At 48.4% G+C, this 17842-nt stretch overlaps 1 protein-coding gene across 2 annotated transcripts in view; it reads left to right on the top strand.

Annotated features, from left to right (window-relative positions):
• XDH (xanthine dehydrogenase) overlaps nucleotides 1-12390 on the top strand; it is a 57938-nt gene extending 45548 nt beyond the window's left edge. For both annotated transcript variants that reach the window (XM_010948587.3, XM_045511762.2), the window contains exons 26-36: nucleotides 137-282; nucleotides 1091-1172; nucleotides 1738-1833; nucleotides 2460-2588; nucleotides 3214-3288; nucleotides 3648-3700; nucleotides 5418-5532; nucleotides 6185-6250; nucleotides 7618-7806; nucleotides 9063-9239; nucleotides 10849-12390. In XM_010948587.3, coding sequence (XP_010946889.1) covers nucleotides 137-282; nucleotides 1091-1172; nucleotides 1738-1833; nucleotides 2460-2588; nucleotides 3214-3288; nucleotides 3648-3700; nucleotides 5418-5532; nucleotides 6185-6250; nucleotides 7618-7806; nucleotides 9063-9239; nucleotides 10849-10899 — 1179 coding nt within the window. In that variant the 3' untranslated portion in view covers nucleotides 10900-12390. The remainder of the gene's footprint in view (nucleotides 1-136; nucleotides 283-1090; nucleotides 1173-1737; nucleotides 1834-2459; nucleotides 2589-3213; nucleotides 3289-3647; nucleotides 3701-5417; nucleotides 5533-6184; nucleotides 6251-7617; nucleotides 7807-9062; nucleotides 9240-10848) is intronic.
• Nucleotides 12391-17842: the final 5452 nt, after the last annotated feature.

Below are 17842 nucleotides of genomic sequence, written 5' to 3'. Positions count from 1 at the left end.
TTGTATCTTGGACATCCCCCATGGGCACAGAGGATAGGCAGGCAGGTGCTGGAGAGGGGCTGGAAGCTCAAGGTTCAGGTTATGGCCCCTGGTCTCTTGCCACTAACATGGCCTCAGAGTCTCTCTCCTTGGGAAGGTGCGAAGGAAGAACCTCTACCGAGAAGGGGACCTGACACACTTCAACCAGAGGCTCGAGGGGTTCAACTTGCCCCGGTGCTGGGATGAATGCCTGAAAAGCTCTCAGTATGATGCTCGGAAAAAGGAGGTTGATAAGTTCAACAGGTAAGCCCAGGGAGGGGAGGGGCTGACATTCTGGGGCTCTCTGGGATTTCATGTTCTATAGCCTTTTTGCTGAACTCAAAATAAGAAGCTGATAATTTGATAGCTTAGGAGGCTGCTGCATTTGCTAACTCATTCATAGCCATCTCTTTAAGATCCTGAAATGATCTTTAACCCCAGGGGCCAGGGGCTCACAGCGCTCAGCATCATAGCCCATCAGAGTGGTTCATGTTTACACAATTGTCTGCCTTCTGGGCAGATGATGTTCTAGAGAACACCGGCCCGAGGCTAAGAACATCACAGTTACAAGCTAGCCTCTGACACTAATCTATAAATGTGACCCTGGCAGTCACTCCATCTTCCTGGGTCTGTTTCATCACCTGCAAAGTGGGGACAACTGTGCTGGCTCTGTCTTTCACACTTGGAGAGCCAAATACAAAGCATAGAGAAAATATTATGATCGTCAATGAGCTATATGGTTCCTCCCTGGGGTGACTGCAGTCCAGGATCACAGAGCACTCTGATCCAATCCAAATACCACTCAGGGAAGCAGAGAGGTGGTACTTTAAAGTCGAGACTTTCAAGGGTGGGCCCTGTTCCAGCTGCACTGAAGGATCCAGAACCCAAATTCCCACCATTCTCATTTTTGTGTACACAACTGAGGCCCAACTCAATTACAAAAAAGACTGTGTGGGCACTTCCAAGGATCCCTTGTTCCAATTTTACAAAGATGTTGACTGAAACTATGTCCAGTCTGACATGAATAAGGGTTGAGAAGTTGCAATGAGAATGTTTTTTATTTTTCCTCCAGGGAGAATTGTTGGAAAAAGAGAGGACTGTGCATAATTCCTACCAAATTTGGAATAAGCTTCACAGTTCCCTTTCTGAATCAGGTAATTGCTTTATATAATTGTGTCCATCTCCTCTGCACTGGGATCCCATTTTTCCCTCTGTTTACACTGTTGCAAGGAAAAACCAATTGTTATGGCAGCAGCGCTGACCAGGGGAACTCTTTGCTGTTTAAATGAAAGTTAGCTGCACATTCCTATTTGTCCATTATGTCATGGGACGGTGAAAGCAACACGAGACTCAGAGACCTGGGCTCAATTTCTGGTTCTTACTCTTCCTGACTGCAGGACCATGGACAGCTACTCTGCCTTTCAGTTCCCATGATCCCATTTCTTCATCTACAGAGTCAGGACAATATTTGACCTACTTCCCTCTGAGGATGGGAGACAAAGATATGGGGGGGAGGTGGGGGAAAGTAGTTTTGCAAACTACTAACGGACTATATAATTAAATCATGAGATTGACACTTCTTTTATTTTTGTCTGAGGTTTCTATCCAAAATGCTGCCACCAGTTTTCTTTTCCTTGGGCTCCAGTACTTTTGGTCCCAGGCCTTAAGCTGAGCTGGGATTTGGTGAATTTTGTTTTTGGTATCCTTGTCTTCCCATAGGGAGGAGCCCTGATTCATGTGTACACAGATGGCTCTGTGCTGGTGAACCATGGGGGCACAGAGATGGGCCAGGGCCTTCACACCAAGATGGTCCAGGTGAGCAGTCTGGAGACCATGGGAGTCCTCCCTGGCACCATGGTGTCTTCATGAGGGAAGATGCTGTGAGCATGTGAGCAGTGCCAGAAGCAGAGGCAGGCCCAAGTTCTGGCTCGGCTCTGCTGCTCATTTCTGGGTGACCTCGGGCAAGTCTGCTCCTCCTCTTGGCCTCAGTTTCTTCATCTGTGTAAAAGGATTGGCCAGATGATGGTTCAGGCCGCTTTCATCACCAACACCCTAGTGCTCTGTGACTGTGTAAGGAGTGTGAGTGATGTGTATAAAAGTAGCCAGACACATGAGACGCCTCCTGCTGGGCTGGGTTAGAGTTGGTGCATCTGCCTGGCTCATGGCCACTGGCTAAATTGAATTTTTTTTAAAGCCAGAGTTAGTTTAAAAAGGCACTGTTTGTCACCATTAGGTTTATGAATTTTTTTATTCAATAAAAACCACTCCATAACGTGCTGCTTCAGATTCAGACAGATGTGAGAACATCCCAGTCTCAGTAGAGTTAGGGTTTATGAAATTATTTTCTTGTCTGCATTAGTGAAACTGAATGCCATCTTGGGGAGAAGGCAGTGAGCCGCTGACAGCCCCTCCCCTAGGGGTGATGCCCCCTCTCTTTGCAGGTGGCCAGCAGAGCTCTGAAGATCCCTACTTCTAAGATCTACATCAGTGAGACGAGCACCAACACCGTGCCCAACTCCTCCCCCACGGCCGCCTCTGTCAGCACCGATGTCTACGGACAGGCTGTCTATGTAAGGAGCCTCGGGGGCCCCCGAGCTGAGGGCCAGCCCAAGGTTCTGGGCTGCGAGAGTCCCCGGGGTGGGAGCTAGAATGGCTCCTTGCAGGCTCTTGGCTGTGGCCATGCCTTTGGCTCTGTTCTCCAGGAGAACACCAAGCTGAAAGAGGGGCCCAAGAACCATCATCACTTCCATTGAAGCCAGGAAGGATGAGCGTACGAGGGGGAGGGGAGTTGGAGGAAACACAGAGAGGTCTGGGAGGACACACACCCTGGTATTAGAACCGGACACAAGACCATGGAGTGAAATTGAAATTTGATTGTGGGGTCAGCCAGGTCAGACCCACTTACTTCTCCCCAGGGTGGGGGCTGTCATCAAACAAAGGAGTTTGATGGGAGAGGACACCTCCTTGGGGATCCCTCCACATTTCACCCTCTGTCAGCCTGAGAACTGGGTGGGGAAGTGCTCTTTGAGCAAGGGCCAGCAGCTTCTACCCTGGGCCTTGGTCTTTCCGGAGAGGGTGGCAAGGCTGTCTGAGTATTACCCTGTGCACAGCGTTGCTTGGAGGTCCTTGGGGTTCTGCCTGGACTGGGGAATTCTGAGGACTGATGTGTCTGGTGTGTGGGGACGTGTTCTCTAGGAGGCTTGTCAGACCATCCTGAAAAGGCTGGAGCCCTTCAGGAGAGAGAATCCTGGTGGCTCCTGGGAAGACTGGGTAAGTCCAAGCTAATTCAAGTTGCTTTTGTAAATGAAAGGGAAAATGGGCAATGGGGAATCATCGAAAGCTCTGGAGTCAGGGAGTGACATGGGTGGTGTGGTGTGTTAAGGATGATCACTCTAACTGGGCTGGGCTATGTGGTGACTTTAGGCAGGAAAACCAGTGAAGAGGCTACGTTAGTGCTCCAGGCTTCAGATGATGAGGACTTGTGCAGGGGGTGAGAATGTGAGGTAAGGGGTGGAGGTGGGAGTCACTAGCTTCCAGATGAAGAGGATGAGCTCCTGAAAGCTCAGTGCTGGGTCAGGGCTTCTGGAAACTGTGCTTCCCCCTTCCTGACGGCCATTTCCTCTCCTCAGGTCATGGCAGCCTACCTCAGTAGAGTGAGCTTGTCTGCTACTGGCTTTTATAAGTAAGTATGGCACTGAGCTCACCCTTTCACAGTGTGTTGTCATCCTGACCTCTGAGGTCCCCTCCACACTGAGTTCTGTCGGCCTGTGGTCAGGAGACAACACTCCTCTCGAAACGCTTATCCCTTCAATGGGCTTCCACTAATTTCAATTTAAAGATGCTCTAAAATACACGGGATTACGAAACTATGTGCCAAAAGTATGAGCTGTCACGTTGGAAGACCTCCATTCCAGTTCTGGTCTGAAGGTATGCTGGTCCACTCGGGGAGATCAGTGATTCTCTCTGAAGCTGTCTTCTCACTGATGACATCGTGGGACAATGACCAGCCATTCCCCCCCTCAGCGTTCTCCTGCAAGAGCCGGGGTGCCTGGTGTTCCCAGATTTCTTTAGGGAATCTTTCCTTCAAAAGAATGAGAGGAGGATTTAGAGCATGTGTTCCTGTGTGACAAAATGCAAAATTCAGTGAAACTTGAAGTGAAATTTAGAAAAAGTATTTATCTTCTGCAAATTTAAAATTCAGTAACTGGGACCCTGCCTATCCGATTTAGAAGCTGTAAAAAGATATGATCAAATTTACTGTCAGCCATAGTGTTTTAGCTTTCTCTGGGAAATTTAACTAGACCTTTTCTTTCACAGATCAGTGGATTTGGAAAATAGTCCAATGTTTGCTTTAAAACGTCTTGTGTGAATATAGGAATATAAATATATATATAGACAAAGTAATGTTTTGCCAGTGCTCCTTGGGTTATGTAATATTTGACCTACACAAACAAACTAGTGCAGATTTTCTCATAAATTCCTATTTCATTTTTGGAGGGGATAAAACTGGGGTTATATCAGGGAACACTCAAATGAAGATGGTGGAGTCAGAGGTCAAAGAAGGTGATTGTTTCTCCTGGGGAAAGCCTTTTCCTTCAGCCCTGTGTTGGTTTTGTTTTCATGCAGATTCAGAGTATATCAGCTCACATTGTTATTTCTGTGTAATGTATAGAATAATGTAGACACAGAATACTAAAAACTCCTGGTGTGAAAATACACACACACACACACACACTCATATATGTGACTCATGCAAAATTGAAATTGCGTAAGATATCCAGGATTGCAAAAGAAAAAATAATCAAAGAGCATCTGCTTTTATTAATAACGCTTTTCTCAAATCATTTGTTGAAATTTAGAAGGAGCCAGTAGATAAGGAGTAATACCAGTCTGCTTAAAGATGCACCAAGGCTATGAGGTTCTAATCTTGTTGACTTTCACCTTGAGAAAGGTGAGCAGCCCCCTGAGCAGGTGAACTTGTATGAACAGCCAGGAGCCAGCACAGGAAGATCCTTTGGCTCTGAGATCTTGAATTCTAATTCAGTAGATCCTTTGCAGTGTGACTTTCACATCCTTCATGAGCTCAGGCAAATCTTTCACCTCTGTTTCTACCATGTAGAGACCAGTGTGCTGGCACCTTACACTGCTCAGCTCCACAGAGTAATTCATATAAGGGCCGTTGGCAAACTAGAACAGAGACAAGGGACAAAATATTCCAGAATGCCTGGGTTTCGTAAACAGGTTCGAAATGTTCACAACCCATGGACTTTTTTGAAGAACAGCAGAATAAAAAGTAAAACCTTTCGGGTCTTAAGATTTTATGGGACAGACTGTGTGTATATGAGTCAGGGGCACGCTCATCTTAATACACGTGCCGCATTTTCTCTTTTCTCCCCCAGGACACCCAACCTTGGCTACAGCTTTGAGACCAACTCAGGGAATGCCTTCCACTACTTCACCTATGGGGTGGCTTGCTCTGAAGTGGAAATCGACTGCTTAACAGGGGATCATAAGGTAAGAAGTTTGCAAAACTTTAGTACAAGGGGGAAAAGAGAAGAGAAATACCTAATTGTGATGCAAAGAGCTGATAGGGCAGAAACTTCCGGTTGGGAGAACCGTGCCCTATCTCATGGCTTACAAACTTCCTACACAGCACCAGAGAGTAAACATTTTAGGTTTTCTGGAGACAGAGGCTCTGCCTCAGTCATTCGACTCTATCATTGTAGGGCAAAATCAGACATGAACTGACGGAAACAAACGAGCATGGGCGTGTTCCGATAAAATGTAACTTGTGCACACTGAAGGTGAATTTCATACAGTTTTGAGGTGACACAGTATATTCTTTTTATTTTTGTCAGTCATTTAAAAACATAAAAATCACTAGTTCACAGGCCCTACAAAAACCGGGGTTGAGCTGGACTCAGCCTATGGAACATAATTTGTCAATCCCTTCCTTACGTGACCTGCCCCAGACTCAGGTTCGGAGCCCCAGAAACCTAAGGACCTGCCCTCCCTGCTGACACTCCTGCCTGAGTGTGCCCACAGCACTCTGATTGTGAAGTGCTGTTCCGGCTGGCACTCAAGAATGTAAGGGTCACTAGACCCATCTGTCAGTCCGCACAGCCCTTTCTTCTCAAACTGTTTCTCTTACTGGTGTCTGCTTTAGAACCTCCGCACAGACATTGTCATGGATGTTGGCTCCAGTCTGAACCCTGCCATCGACATTGGGCAGGTAAGACTCACGGGGGACCAGGGTGGTGATGGACTTGGCCACTGATATGCCACAGCATCTTGTCCAATGTCCTTTTTAAGTGGGTCTGAGCATGGTACCAAGTGAGTCTCCCTGAGAGTGGGGTTTAGACAGATGAGAACCCACCTAGCTCTCGAGGCAGAAGACAAATCCATGTGGATAAACCTGGAAAGGGCGTCAGAAAACAAGATGAATGGTGGAAATGTTAGGTGCACGTGCACACGTGCACACTCGTGCACACACACACACACACGTCATTTGAGAGGGAGGACGAGGTGAAATGGAGACTGACTTTGGGATCAATGTGCGGGCACTGGGGTCTCAGCTCAGAGGAGTCTTCTCCCTCCTTATTCCTTTTCCACTGAGGACAGCTGTTGCACTCTAGGACGTAATGCTCCCAAGCATTGGGTGGTGGAGGGTACGGGGGACAACAGAGCGAGAGGAATAAAGGGATGGCCTGAAGAAAATCACTTTTGGAAAATATGAGAGTATTGGGCAGAGCAGGTGGATCAGAAAAGAGACAGAGGGAGGAATCAAGAACTGAAGTATTGAACATCGGGCAGAAAATGTTCCTTGTATTTCTCAAAAATGGACAATCACTGAGTATACAGAAACTTAGTTATTAATCTGTCCATTAACTCACTGAACAACCACCAGGAAGCCGGGAGCCCCTCCTACAGGCAGGCGCTGAGCTGACACGGCAAACACAGAGGGGTCAGCTCTGGTCTCCCCTGTGAACATGCTTGTTTAGCTAGGGGCTGCCCTAGAGCGCAATCCTGAATAGTGAGGCTGGGGAGCAGGTGTGTGGGCCAGCAGAGCATCTGTGAGCTCCAGCAGGGGTGCTCTTTCTCCAGGGGGTAGGCAGGACTGGGCACTCAGAAAGCCCGGAATCTACAGTCCAGGAAAGCCCTCCTCTCTTGCTTGGTCCCACGTAGCACACAGGAGGGGTGTGGGCCACTGAGGGACACAGCTGCTGCGAGCCCATGAGCTCCGTTCTCAGCTTGAGGTCCCCACTTCCCCGGCGGCAGTGTGGAAGGAACACCTCCACCTGCCCTGCACAGGTTCTAATGGGAAATTATGCCCCCACTGCATGTCCCTCCTGGAATCCCTGACAAGTTCTGAGACCAATTTCAGTATTAATGCCTCTGCTCTGCCTACACTGATGCCTGGCAAAGGCCTAGACAGGCAACCCCAGGCTGGGGCAGGAGCTGGGGAGGCAGTGGATGGCTGTTCGCAGCTTGTCTCCAGGCCCTGCTGCAGGTGCAGGTGGACTTGGTGCCTGCTGTGGGAAGCATCTCCTGCCTTCGGGGAGTGGGAGGCAGGGTAGCCACGATCTGTCTGCCCTGCAGGTGGAAGGGGCATTTGTCCAGGGCCTTGGCCTCTTCACCCTGGAGGAACTGCACTACTCCCCCGAGGGGAGCCTGCACACCCGCGGTCCCAGCACCTACAAGATCCCCGCGTTTGGCAGCATCCCCACTGAGTTCAGGGTGTCCCTGCTCCGTGACTGCCCCAACAAGAAGGCCATCTACGCGTCCAAGGTACCGTTGCCCTGGGTCCTGCACTGCGCTGTGGGAAGCCATGGGTGGGGATGAGGGGCTCCAGCCACCTGCTTTGTGGGCCTGCAGGGGCTCATGTGGAAGAGAAAAGAGGGCTTGGCATGCCCTTGGTGAGGGCAATGCAGGGGTGGACAGTCCAGCCTGGAAACATAAGAAAGTGGGTTGAGGACGACACCACCTCTGTGTGGTCAAAGCCAGCTGATTTGGGTGCAATCAGAGGGATGCCTTAGTTCAGTCCTGTAGGTCAGATCCTGACCTACACCCATGTCTCAGGTGTGCATGCCTGATTCTTGGTCCTAGAGATGACACAGCCCCCCTGTTGTCCCACGAGAAGCGGCATCTTCACTGCACACGGGGCAGCGCCTCTGCACACACTTTCGCCTCCTTCCGTGGCCACCACTAGACCTTAAGGCTTGATCAGCATGTCTAGAGGGTTATAACCATTTTCCATTTCCTCCTTGTCCCCAATAAGTATGAAAAGATAGTTGGAAATCAATTAAACTGATTGATACAGTTGTTGGTCTGAGAAGGAAGACCGGTAATTACTTGTATCCGATGAAACACACCCCTTTCCTCATCTCATGGTTTGCTTCATGGTGGGAAGGCCTGGGACACTTTGTGAGCTTTGCTTTTGACTCTCACGTGTTAGCATGTTGGATTGCTGGGAGCTCGTGATGAAAATGCAGCTCCATGGGGCCCACCTTTAGAAATTTTGATTTGGTAGGTTTGGGGTAGGGCCCCAGAACCTGCATTTTTTAGCCAGTGTCCCTAGTGATTCTGATATAGGCAGGCTCTGATCTATGCTTTGGGGAATAAAACAATCTCTGCTAGAAACTATTTTGATTCCTATTTGTCACAATGTCTGTATTCCAGCAAACGCTGCATGTACAGTTATGGTGCCTGCAAGTGTTGGTGACGGAGTTGCAGGCAGATTATTCCCCTAGGCTTATCATTGTGGAAAAGGGTTCAACTTCAGATTTTTTTGTTTGTAAAATGTAATTATCTAATATAACTTTAAATGGTGCATTATATTCGTACGGTGTCATCAGGGAAAACCACATAGTAAGAGTTAAAAGAAATATGCCAGCCAGGTTGAGTTATTTACTAGGCTGATTATTCTCAGCCCCTGATTCACTCTGACCGCCCTTCCTGCCTTGCTCTGGGTGGCGGCAGGTGCCGGTGCGGAGGCCACGCCCTCTGCCTGACTCCCTGCCCGTGCTCTGGCTCTGTCTGCTCAGGCTGTCGGGGAACCACCTCTCTTCCTGGGCGCCTCCATCTTTTTTGCCATCAAGGACGCCATCCGCGCAGCTCGAGCCCAGCACACGGATAACAACACAAAGGAGCTTTTCCGGCTGGACAGCCCCGCCACCCCGGAGAAGATCCGCAACGCCTGTGTGGACAAGTTTACCACCCTGGTACGATGCTCGCTCAGTCTGGGGAGGGGGAGCATAGGCCTGCCAACAGCAGGGTTTGGTTCTGCTACAGAGGGAGGGCTCTCTCTCAACTGGGAAACCCTGGGTCCACGTTGCCCCCTGCTGTGTTGGTAAAGCATCCCCTCAAACTTTCAGGAAGATAACAAGAAATCCCCTTAAAGCTGCAGCTTGCAGCTAGGCCTCCTGAGAGGAAGGAGGGCTGTTTAATGCACAGCTATCACCCACAGATTTCGTTATTTTCCATAAAGATGGGAGTGATGGATAAAACTCCAAGAAGAGCCTAATCTTTCATGTCAATCCCTTGCTATTTTGAGACCCTTCTTTGTTAAAGACATTATGTGAGCTTCTAAGGAGATGGAGAGAAAAAGAGGAATTAATGGATGAGATGGACCACATTTGTTCTGTGATTACCATGTGCCATGCTGATCCTGGGGACACACAGGTGCCCTTGAAGACCTGGCAGCCTTTTAGGAAACCAGATGATTGCATTACATGGTGATTGGTTACTATCTTGGAGGTGTGTGAAGCAGGATGCAATGGGAACTCCATGGTCAGCAGAATCATTTTGGGAAGCTCCTGTGTGATACTCGTGGTGGACTGTGCCTGGCAAAAGACAACCATGCTAGGACAGTTTCACCCACTGGTGGAGCCTCAGAAGCAGCCCTGTCTATGAGTTGTGCTGAAGTGGGCACCGTGCACATAGGGCTCTCCAAATGCTTTTGCAGCCTCTGTTGAGTTAGCAGAACTGGATTCTTTTTGATATCCCAGTTGTATTTCCTCATGGGCAGTCGACAGGAAGTTTGCTAGGCCTTTTGGGTTTAGATGAAGTAAGTGCTCACGAACCCAGTGTTCCAGGCATGCAGAGGGTGCAGGAGAGCCCCCGGGGCCGGCAAGTCTGCATCAGCATTGATGGGTCCCCAGTCAGGCCTCCCTTCAGGTTTTCCACTAACTTTAGCTACAGGGTGAGAACCACACAGACCATGTGTGGGGCTCCCAGGCAGTGAGGATGCCCACAGCTGTGCAGCAAACTTCCCGTAGCCCAGAACCTTCCTACCACGGCCCCAGTGCTGACAGTTACCCAAACCCCATTCCCTGGGAGGAGAGGTCCTGCATGGCTCCCAGGAAGCTTGCAAAGTTTGCAAAGCTAGCTCCTTGCAAATAATCTGATGCAGAGCTCAGTGATTCAATGAGCCCCTCCCTCTGAGGCCCCAGACCTAAAGCCAAGATTCTAACCCAAACCTCTTTGCTCTGTTACAACACACCAGTGGTTGAAATTCCCTGCAATGGATTTGCATGAGCAGCTGGTCAGGCTTTTGAAGGACTGAGTGCCATGTGAGAAAAGACCACTTCTGTATTTGGTCATCCCGGTATCTCCAGAGCCCACCACACAGTACCTGCCACATGGAACTTGCTTAATACAAATAAGTGAATGGCTAGGAAATTACAGGGTCCTGCCTGGTGGGCACTCCGCACAGCTGGGACTGCAGAGTGGTGTTGATCTTGGAATGGTGGTTGGCAGCAGTGGGAGGTGGCACCATATCCCGAGCTGTGGGAGGACCCTGGCAATAAGTTCTCCATCATTCCTTTCTAGTGTGTCACTGATGGACCAGCAAACTGTAAACCCTGGTCTCTGAGGGTTTGAAGAAAGAGCCTCCATTGGAGTCTTACGCTACACTGGGGATTCCATAGAGGATGGAACCCGTCCTGCAGAACACAAGTCTGTAAAATTTGCAGGATGACAACAGTGATTTATCAGGATGGTGTTTGGAAGAACATTGAATGAATTGGAAGATTTTGATCAAAAATATGATTTGTAAACATAATGATAAGCAAATTCAGAACTGTTAGGCCCAAGTGGCTGATAGGCAATTATGGTCACTTCATGTCTACTTTAATCATGTATTTGAAATAGGTGTAAGAAGTGTTTGTGCTCCATCCCAACTCCTGGACAGCCTGTGTAACCTCAAGTGTTGACATTGTGCTTCGAAGAGGACTCCCACAAATCTCTGAAGTGAACCAAAGTTACTCTAAATCTACATCCCTTCCTCAGAAAGCCTTTCCTTCAAACTTGTGAACATCATAGTATAACTTCAGATCCACACTCAGACTTGCAGTGGGACAGTGGAGCGAGCTTCATGCCTCTAACCACTTTGGGGTCATTGGAGAGAATAAAGAATGAAACAAATTCAAGGTTAATTGGACTTAATCTTGTTAAGCTGCATAAAGTAAGACTATTCCCCAAGACCAAAAGCCAACCAGCCCAGCTTCTGAGTACCTACGATGTGCTGGTTTCTTCTTTTTTGTGCATTATAAAAAAAAAAAAGATTAGATTTAAAACTCTTCAATTGAAGCCAGTAGTTTACATCTAGAAATGAGGCTACTCAAGTCCAGATCAGCCAGAGAAAAACAGTCAGGGAGCCTGGGTTCTCATCCCAGCCGTGACTCTTGGCTATCTGTGTGATCTTAGACTGTCACCTCCCTTTTCTGTGCTTCATTTTACTGCAAAATGAAAGGATTGGCCTGGAATAATCTCTCAGATCTTCTCTGGATATAAAAGTCTATAAATATATGACCTGAAAACTCCAGTTATATAAGGGATCTGCAGCTCTCAGAGACTTGGCTCCCTTACTATGATGTGGTACCTGGCCCTCATGAACCTGGCTTAGATGCCCCTGTGTTCCTGAGGTTGGAAAAGAGGACAGGAGAAAGGTAGGCTCTCCTCTGCCTGTGGTGGTTTCGTTACTGTCTGGTGCTGGGTGGGCAGTGTGACCTTGTCATGTGCCTTCACTTTTAAAACATCCAACCTTCTGCCAGATGGGGTCTGTGATTCTGGCCGCGGAAGAGAGTGGAAACCATGCAGTTGAGCCCGGGTGCTTGATATCACTAAGAAATGAAACTGTCAGCTGGTTGGCAAGTGAGAAATGCTTGTTAATCATCATAATCACATCAAACGCTGGCATCTGCCGTATCTCAGCCAGCCTTCATTGCTAGAGAGTGCTCACACCAGACACTCCGATGCATGCACACACACACACGCTTGCTTACAAAATTCCTTTCCTCAGAATATTCTAGACTGTCTTATAGCATGATTAAAACTGAAGAGCTTCAGAAATAAAACCAGTATTTGCATTGAGGTTTGCACAGGTTCATTTCATTGATTTTCTGGACTGTTCTAGGACATGGCCTGAAACTGAAATGTGTCAGCTGTTTTTAGTGAGACTGTCAGGGCTGAACAATGACTGTGAATTCCTTCTGAGCTTAGGAACAGAGGCAAGGCATGTAGTCATGAAAATCCAAGAAGCAAGTGCTTTGTGAACTATAAATCGCTGTGCTATTCCGGGATGTGGTCCTCTTCAGACACCTGGCCCTGCCCTGCTGTCTTCACCTGTAACTGCTTCAGCTCTATAGAAAGTGTGGGCCCTTGGTCTTGTGTCGTGTTAGGGGTGCCTGGCACTGCCTGCAGTATTGCACTGAAACCTGCAGAGGGCAGTGGAGGACTGGACATGAGACCATAGTCTCCAGCTGGCCCTGCAGCACTGCAATTACCAGGGAGCTGATTGAGTACTTTAGAGTAGACCAGGTGTCTTCAAAGATCTCTTAAAGACCAGAATTTGGAGCTGCATTAGGGTTTTGGACTGACAAAAATCTCAAAGAAGCTCTCTGAAGATGTGGACCGACCGTGGGAATCTGAGCTGAGGTGACTGACTGGCTGGGAAAGGCAAGTCATACTTTCTTAGCACCTGCCACTTGTCAGGTGCCAAATTTCATGTTCTAGGGGGTCTCATTTAATCATCCCAGTGGCCTCAAGAGGTAGTACTTCAGTCTCTGTAACTACACGAGGGAGAAACCCTACAAACAGCCGTGCAGAGGGGTCACTCACGGGTATCCAGCTCCTGGAAAACGGGCTGCGACCAGGCCATGCAGGAGGGGAAACCTGTCAGAGTGGACCCATGCTCACCAGGCTCCCAGAGGCTGGTGGAGGCCCAGAATGCCTATCCGTTCACCTGTAGGCAGGTTAGGGTTCTCCCAGTGGCATGGCCGAGCTGTGGACTGCTGTCAGAGGCAGCTGGTGAACTTCATCCTACTCTAGCTAAGGTGGCTAGGAAGCCAGGACAGGAGGACAGGATGGCTGGAGGTCGCAGGAGGAACCCTGGGCAAGGGATAAAGACAGAAATAGTTGGAGCCGATTGATTTACGACTGGGAACATCCCCGAGCCCACGATATTTTTATCTTTAGCAGAGGGGGAGCCTGGAAACCCTTCCCTTTGCTGCCTATTTTAGACCCTGGGACAAGGCTCTTTGGAACACGCAGCTTCCTTGACCTGCTGAGGTTTGACGCTGCCCTGGGGCCCCCCAGGCTCAGGGACCTGTCCTTTTGTTTCGTCTCTATCCTGGCCTGGGGGAGTACATGTCCCCAAGGCAGGAGAAGATCCTGTGACAATCTTGTCACCTGAAACAAAGCAGTCCGCTGATGGGAATGGAAGGGTCAGGCACTGCCCAAAGTGTTTTTGGCATCATCTCTGTCCTTGAACTGGCCTGGCCCTGACCTTGTAGAATTTAGACCAACTCAGCATCCCAGAGCTGGAAGGACCTTGGGAACCATTAAGCTCCAGCTTTTTGTTTAAAAGCTGAGAAACGTAAGCCCAGAGAGGGTAGTTGACTTATCTAGGCTCCCACAGCCTTTTAGTGGGAGAGACAGGCTTACGACAAGGCTGCCTAGTTCCTGTTCCAGATGCTTTAAACTAAATCATGCACCCACTAGTCAAGTGAGCCTTCTCTTATCCAACCTTTAGGTTAGATTACAGGGAAAATGATAGAAATCTAGTCACACGGGATGGGAAGGAGATACGGAAACCATGAAGCCCAAGGCAAACACTGTGACAAGGAGGGGCTTACGTTCTTCTGTCTGTTGCCGAGGTTCCAGGGCCAGAGGCTACAATGGGAATCCTTCTGAAGCCCTACAGGTGGGAACGAGACAGTAAGTGCGAAGCATCCCCTTGTTCCAAAGTGAGGGGCTAAGTCATCTATGCGAGACTTGCCAGGGACGGGGGCTGGTGGCTGGAAACTAATTTTGCCACCTTTAGCTCATCACCTACTGCAGGGAATAAAGAAATGAAATGTAGAGCTTGAGGGATGTCTTTGAAGACAGCAAGATGTATATCCTCCCTGTTAAAGAGAAAGAGTGTGTGCATATGGGGCAGGGTTTTCCCTCACCAGGCTGGGGAGGGGGAGATTCAGGAGGAGCGCTCAGAGGCTCAGATCCTGAGAGCTGCTGGAGTGGCTGTTTGCATCAGCCTGAGGCAGCAAGGCAGCAAGAGGAAGGGGGCGAGGGTGAGTTGCACTCCCCCCAGCCTCAGGGCAAACCAGTATGGCCACACTGGAGGAAGCCACTCAGGAGGACTGCCTGGAGGGGGCAATATAATCCCGAGAGGGAAGGACCATTTTATGCCCAAGGATGGAAATAGTCTCAGGAGAGCTTGCTCCAGTGTGGCCCATGAGAAATACTCACACATCCTTGCCCTGCCTCCTCTGTTCCAACCTGGCATTCACCATCGTACCCCCTCACTCCCGACACACACATCTTTCAGCAGGGAGGAAGGGAGCAGAGCTTTCTACTGTGCCTTTGTGATGGCCCGAGCTTGAGACGTGAGACTTCTCACTCTGAGATCTTTCCTGAGACGGAGCCCTGAGTGTTGGAGGAGGGGGCATAAGAAGAGTGGTGCCCAGGCTCTTCCCATTTCCCTGATGTGCTCAGAACATCAGCCCTGGGAGCACAGAGCACATTCCTGAGAGTCTGGGCAGCCTGTGGCTTGCTGCCCTCTCCTCCTGCCTCCCCATCTCCATCACAGCCCAGCTGGGCTGGAGACCAGGGTCCTTTCTCTGTGCAGCCAGTTATCCTAACCCAGGAGCTTAAACAGACTGACCCAGGCATGTGCCCCGTGTTCTTCCTACCCTGAGATGTATATTTCCTGGGGCCCTCCTGGCCATGTGACATACTGGAGGGGTGCTGCAGGCAGGGCTTGGTCATTTAGGAATCGAGTATCCCGTGTGGGCAGGCCCAGCCCCTCTGCTTCTCCTCTTCTTCCTTCTCTGTTGGGCCACTTAGCTTCTCTGACCCTCAGTCTTTTCATCTGTAAAATAGGCATGAATAATCATACCAACCCTGCTGGGCTGTGATGAGGACTGAAAGAGTGAGTGAGGTCAAACCAAGCTTTGGAGCATGTGTTTGTTCCCAGGCCTTTGACCGCAGCTAAGGGGACAGATGGCCTGCAGAGCATGAGTAAGCTTTCCAAAACACGGGTCCAGGGAAGATGCAGGAATGGGTCAAACTCTTGACCGTAGTGAAGTGTGGGGTGGTGGGGAGCTGGCAGCCTACAGATAGCTGTGGTCTTAAACCAGGTAAGACCAGCTCTTATTATTATATTTGGACACAAATGACAAAAGTGATTGATGAGCATGTCTCAGCTTCTCACACAAATGTGATTTTCCCAGCACACTGGGCTAGGGCGGGAGGCTGGCTCTCATCTCCCCACAGCTGACTGTCATGGATGCAGTTAGGGCAGAGAGACCATCAGGTCACCCAGCTGTCTTCATAGGCTTTTGTCAAAGGCTGGAAGGGAAAAGTCCCTCACTTGTGTGACTCATGCTGTTTAAACTTGTCTGATAATGACAACAATTGACACTTGTACAGCAACTTGCAAGGCACTTTATCTTGCACTGTTTCCTGTAACTCTTGCAATAGACCAATGAGGTATATTTTACAATGGTACCCGTTCTATAGATGAGGAAACCGAGGCACTGGGGAGAAGGTGGCGCAGTTGTGCCGTCAAAAGCACTAGCTCTGAAATCAACAGACATGTTCCAGTCTTGGGACTCCTGCTTAGCTGCTGTGTGATTTGAGCAAATTGCTTAAATCTTTGTGCCTCCACTTTCTCATCTGTGAAATGGGGATAATGCTGGCTCTCCCACCGGGTTGTGGGGAGGATGGCATTGGAACACGCAGGTAAAGCACTCAACTCAGTGCTTGGCGAGGAAGCTGCTACTTTTACAGCAGAGCTGCCCGAGCAGTGACTTAAACCCAGATCTCCAGATGCCAAAGTTTGAGCTCTTTCAACCGGGTGGTGCTGGCTTGTAATTTTTCACTTTGCACACTTCAGTTAGCTGCTAGCCCTGGAAAGCACACTTACAGACGTGTCTTTCTATCTTCTACCCACTCCACCCAGTCTCTGAATCCAAGGGTAAGGGGGACACCTGCCTCATTGCCGGAAGGAAAGTACCTGCAGCAGGAGGCAGAGCCCTTCATCTCTTTCCAGATCCTGAACAGCCACTTCAGGGTATCAAACAGAAGTAAGATGGAGAAAAAAATAAAAGACATGTAGACTTCCTACCCAGTTCTGGACATGTTTGCCCGTATTTGTTTCCCACATTTAAAAATTAGTAAGTGCAGTTGAAGCCTTGCATTTTATTTCCCCACTCTCAGAGTTTCCTCTCTGCCTTGAGGTAATCAATATCCTGAGGTTGATGTATGTCCTCCCCATTCATGTTTTTATATTTTAGATACACACACACACACACACACATTATGTAATATATATATTCATTCATAGGCAATGTACAGTAGTTGTATATGAGTGTGTTTTAAAATTCACACCCATCAACCACCAGAATGACTAAATTAAAAAGACTAAAAAATCAAAAGTGAATAAGATGGAGAGTAACTGGAACTCTCACACACTACTGGGAAAGTAAATTGGTAAAAGCCACTGGGAGAACTGTTTTGAGAGTCTCTGCCAAAAGTTGAAAGACGCTGAACGTCTACCCAAGAGAAATGCATGCACATATGCACTGAAGGAGAAGTCCAAGGCTGAGCATAGCAGCACTGCTTCCAACAGCTCCAAACTAAAAAAAAAATCCCAAATGTAGACCAGCAACAGAGGGCATCGATGAATCGTGGCACATGCAGACAATGGAATCCTAGCGTAGCAGAGAGAATGAATAAATTACAGCTATGTGCTTCAGTAAGAAAGCATCTCCCAGACATAATCTAGAACTAAAGAAGCCAGACACAATCCAACCTATAGGAGAGGTTACAAGAGTAGTGACCTTTGGAGGGGTGTAGAAACTAGAGGAGAGTGAAGGGCAGGGGTCTTCCAGGATGCTCAGTAATGTTATATTTCTTAGTCTGGCTGCTGGTTACAGTGCACGCCACTTTGGAAAATTCATTATGTTCATTATGATTTGTACATTTTTATGTATGTATATTGCTCTTCAGTACAAAGCTCCATTTGTAAAAAAAAAAAAAAAATAGAAAACTACATCCATAATATCATACGGTGAAATCCTTCTGCAACTTGTTTTTCCATTTATTATGCTTCTAATATGTATCCATCTTGACCCATTTGATCCAGTTCAGTTATTTATCTGTTATATAGAGTTTTATTATATGTATTATTATATGTATTAATAAAATATATTATATTTTATTTTTTCATCCCCATACCAGTGGATGTTCATGCTGTTTCCAGTCTTTCATTGTTACCCACAACACTGTGGGAAACATCCTTGAACATACCTCCTTCTGCAAC

This window comes from Camelus bactrianus, chromosome 15 (assembly GCF_048773025.1).
Source record: "Camelus bactrianus isolate YW-2024 breed Bactrian camel chromosome 15, ASM4877302v1, whole genome shotgun sequence".
NCBI classification, from domain to species: Eukaryota; Metazoa; Chordata; class Mammalia; order Artiodactyla; family Camelidae; genus Camelus; species Camelus bactrianus.
Note: the sequence above shows the minus strand (reverse complement) of the source record. Positions and strands in the feature narration are given on the sequence as shown.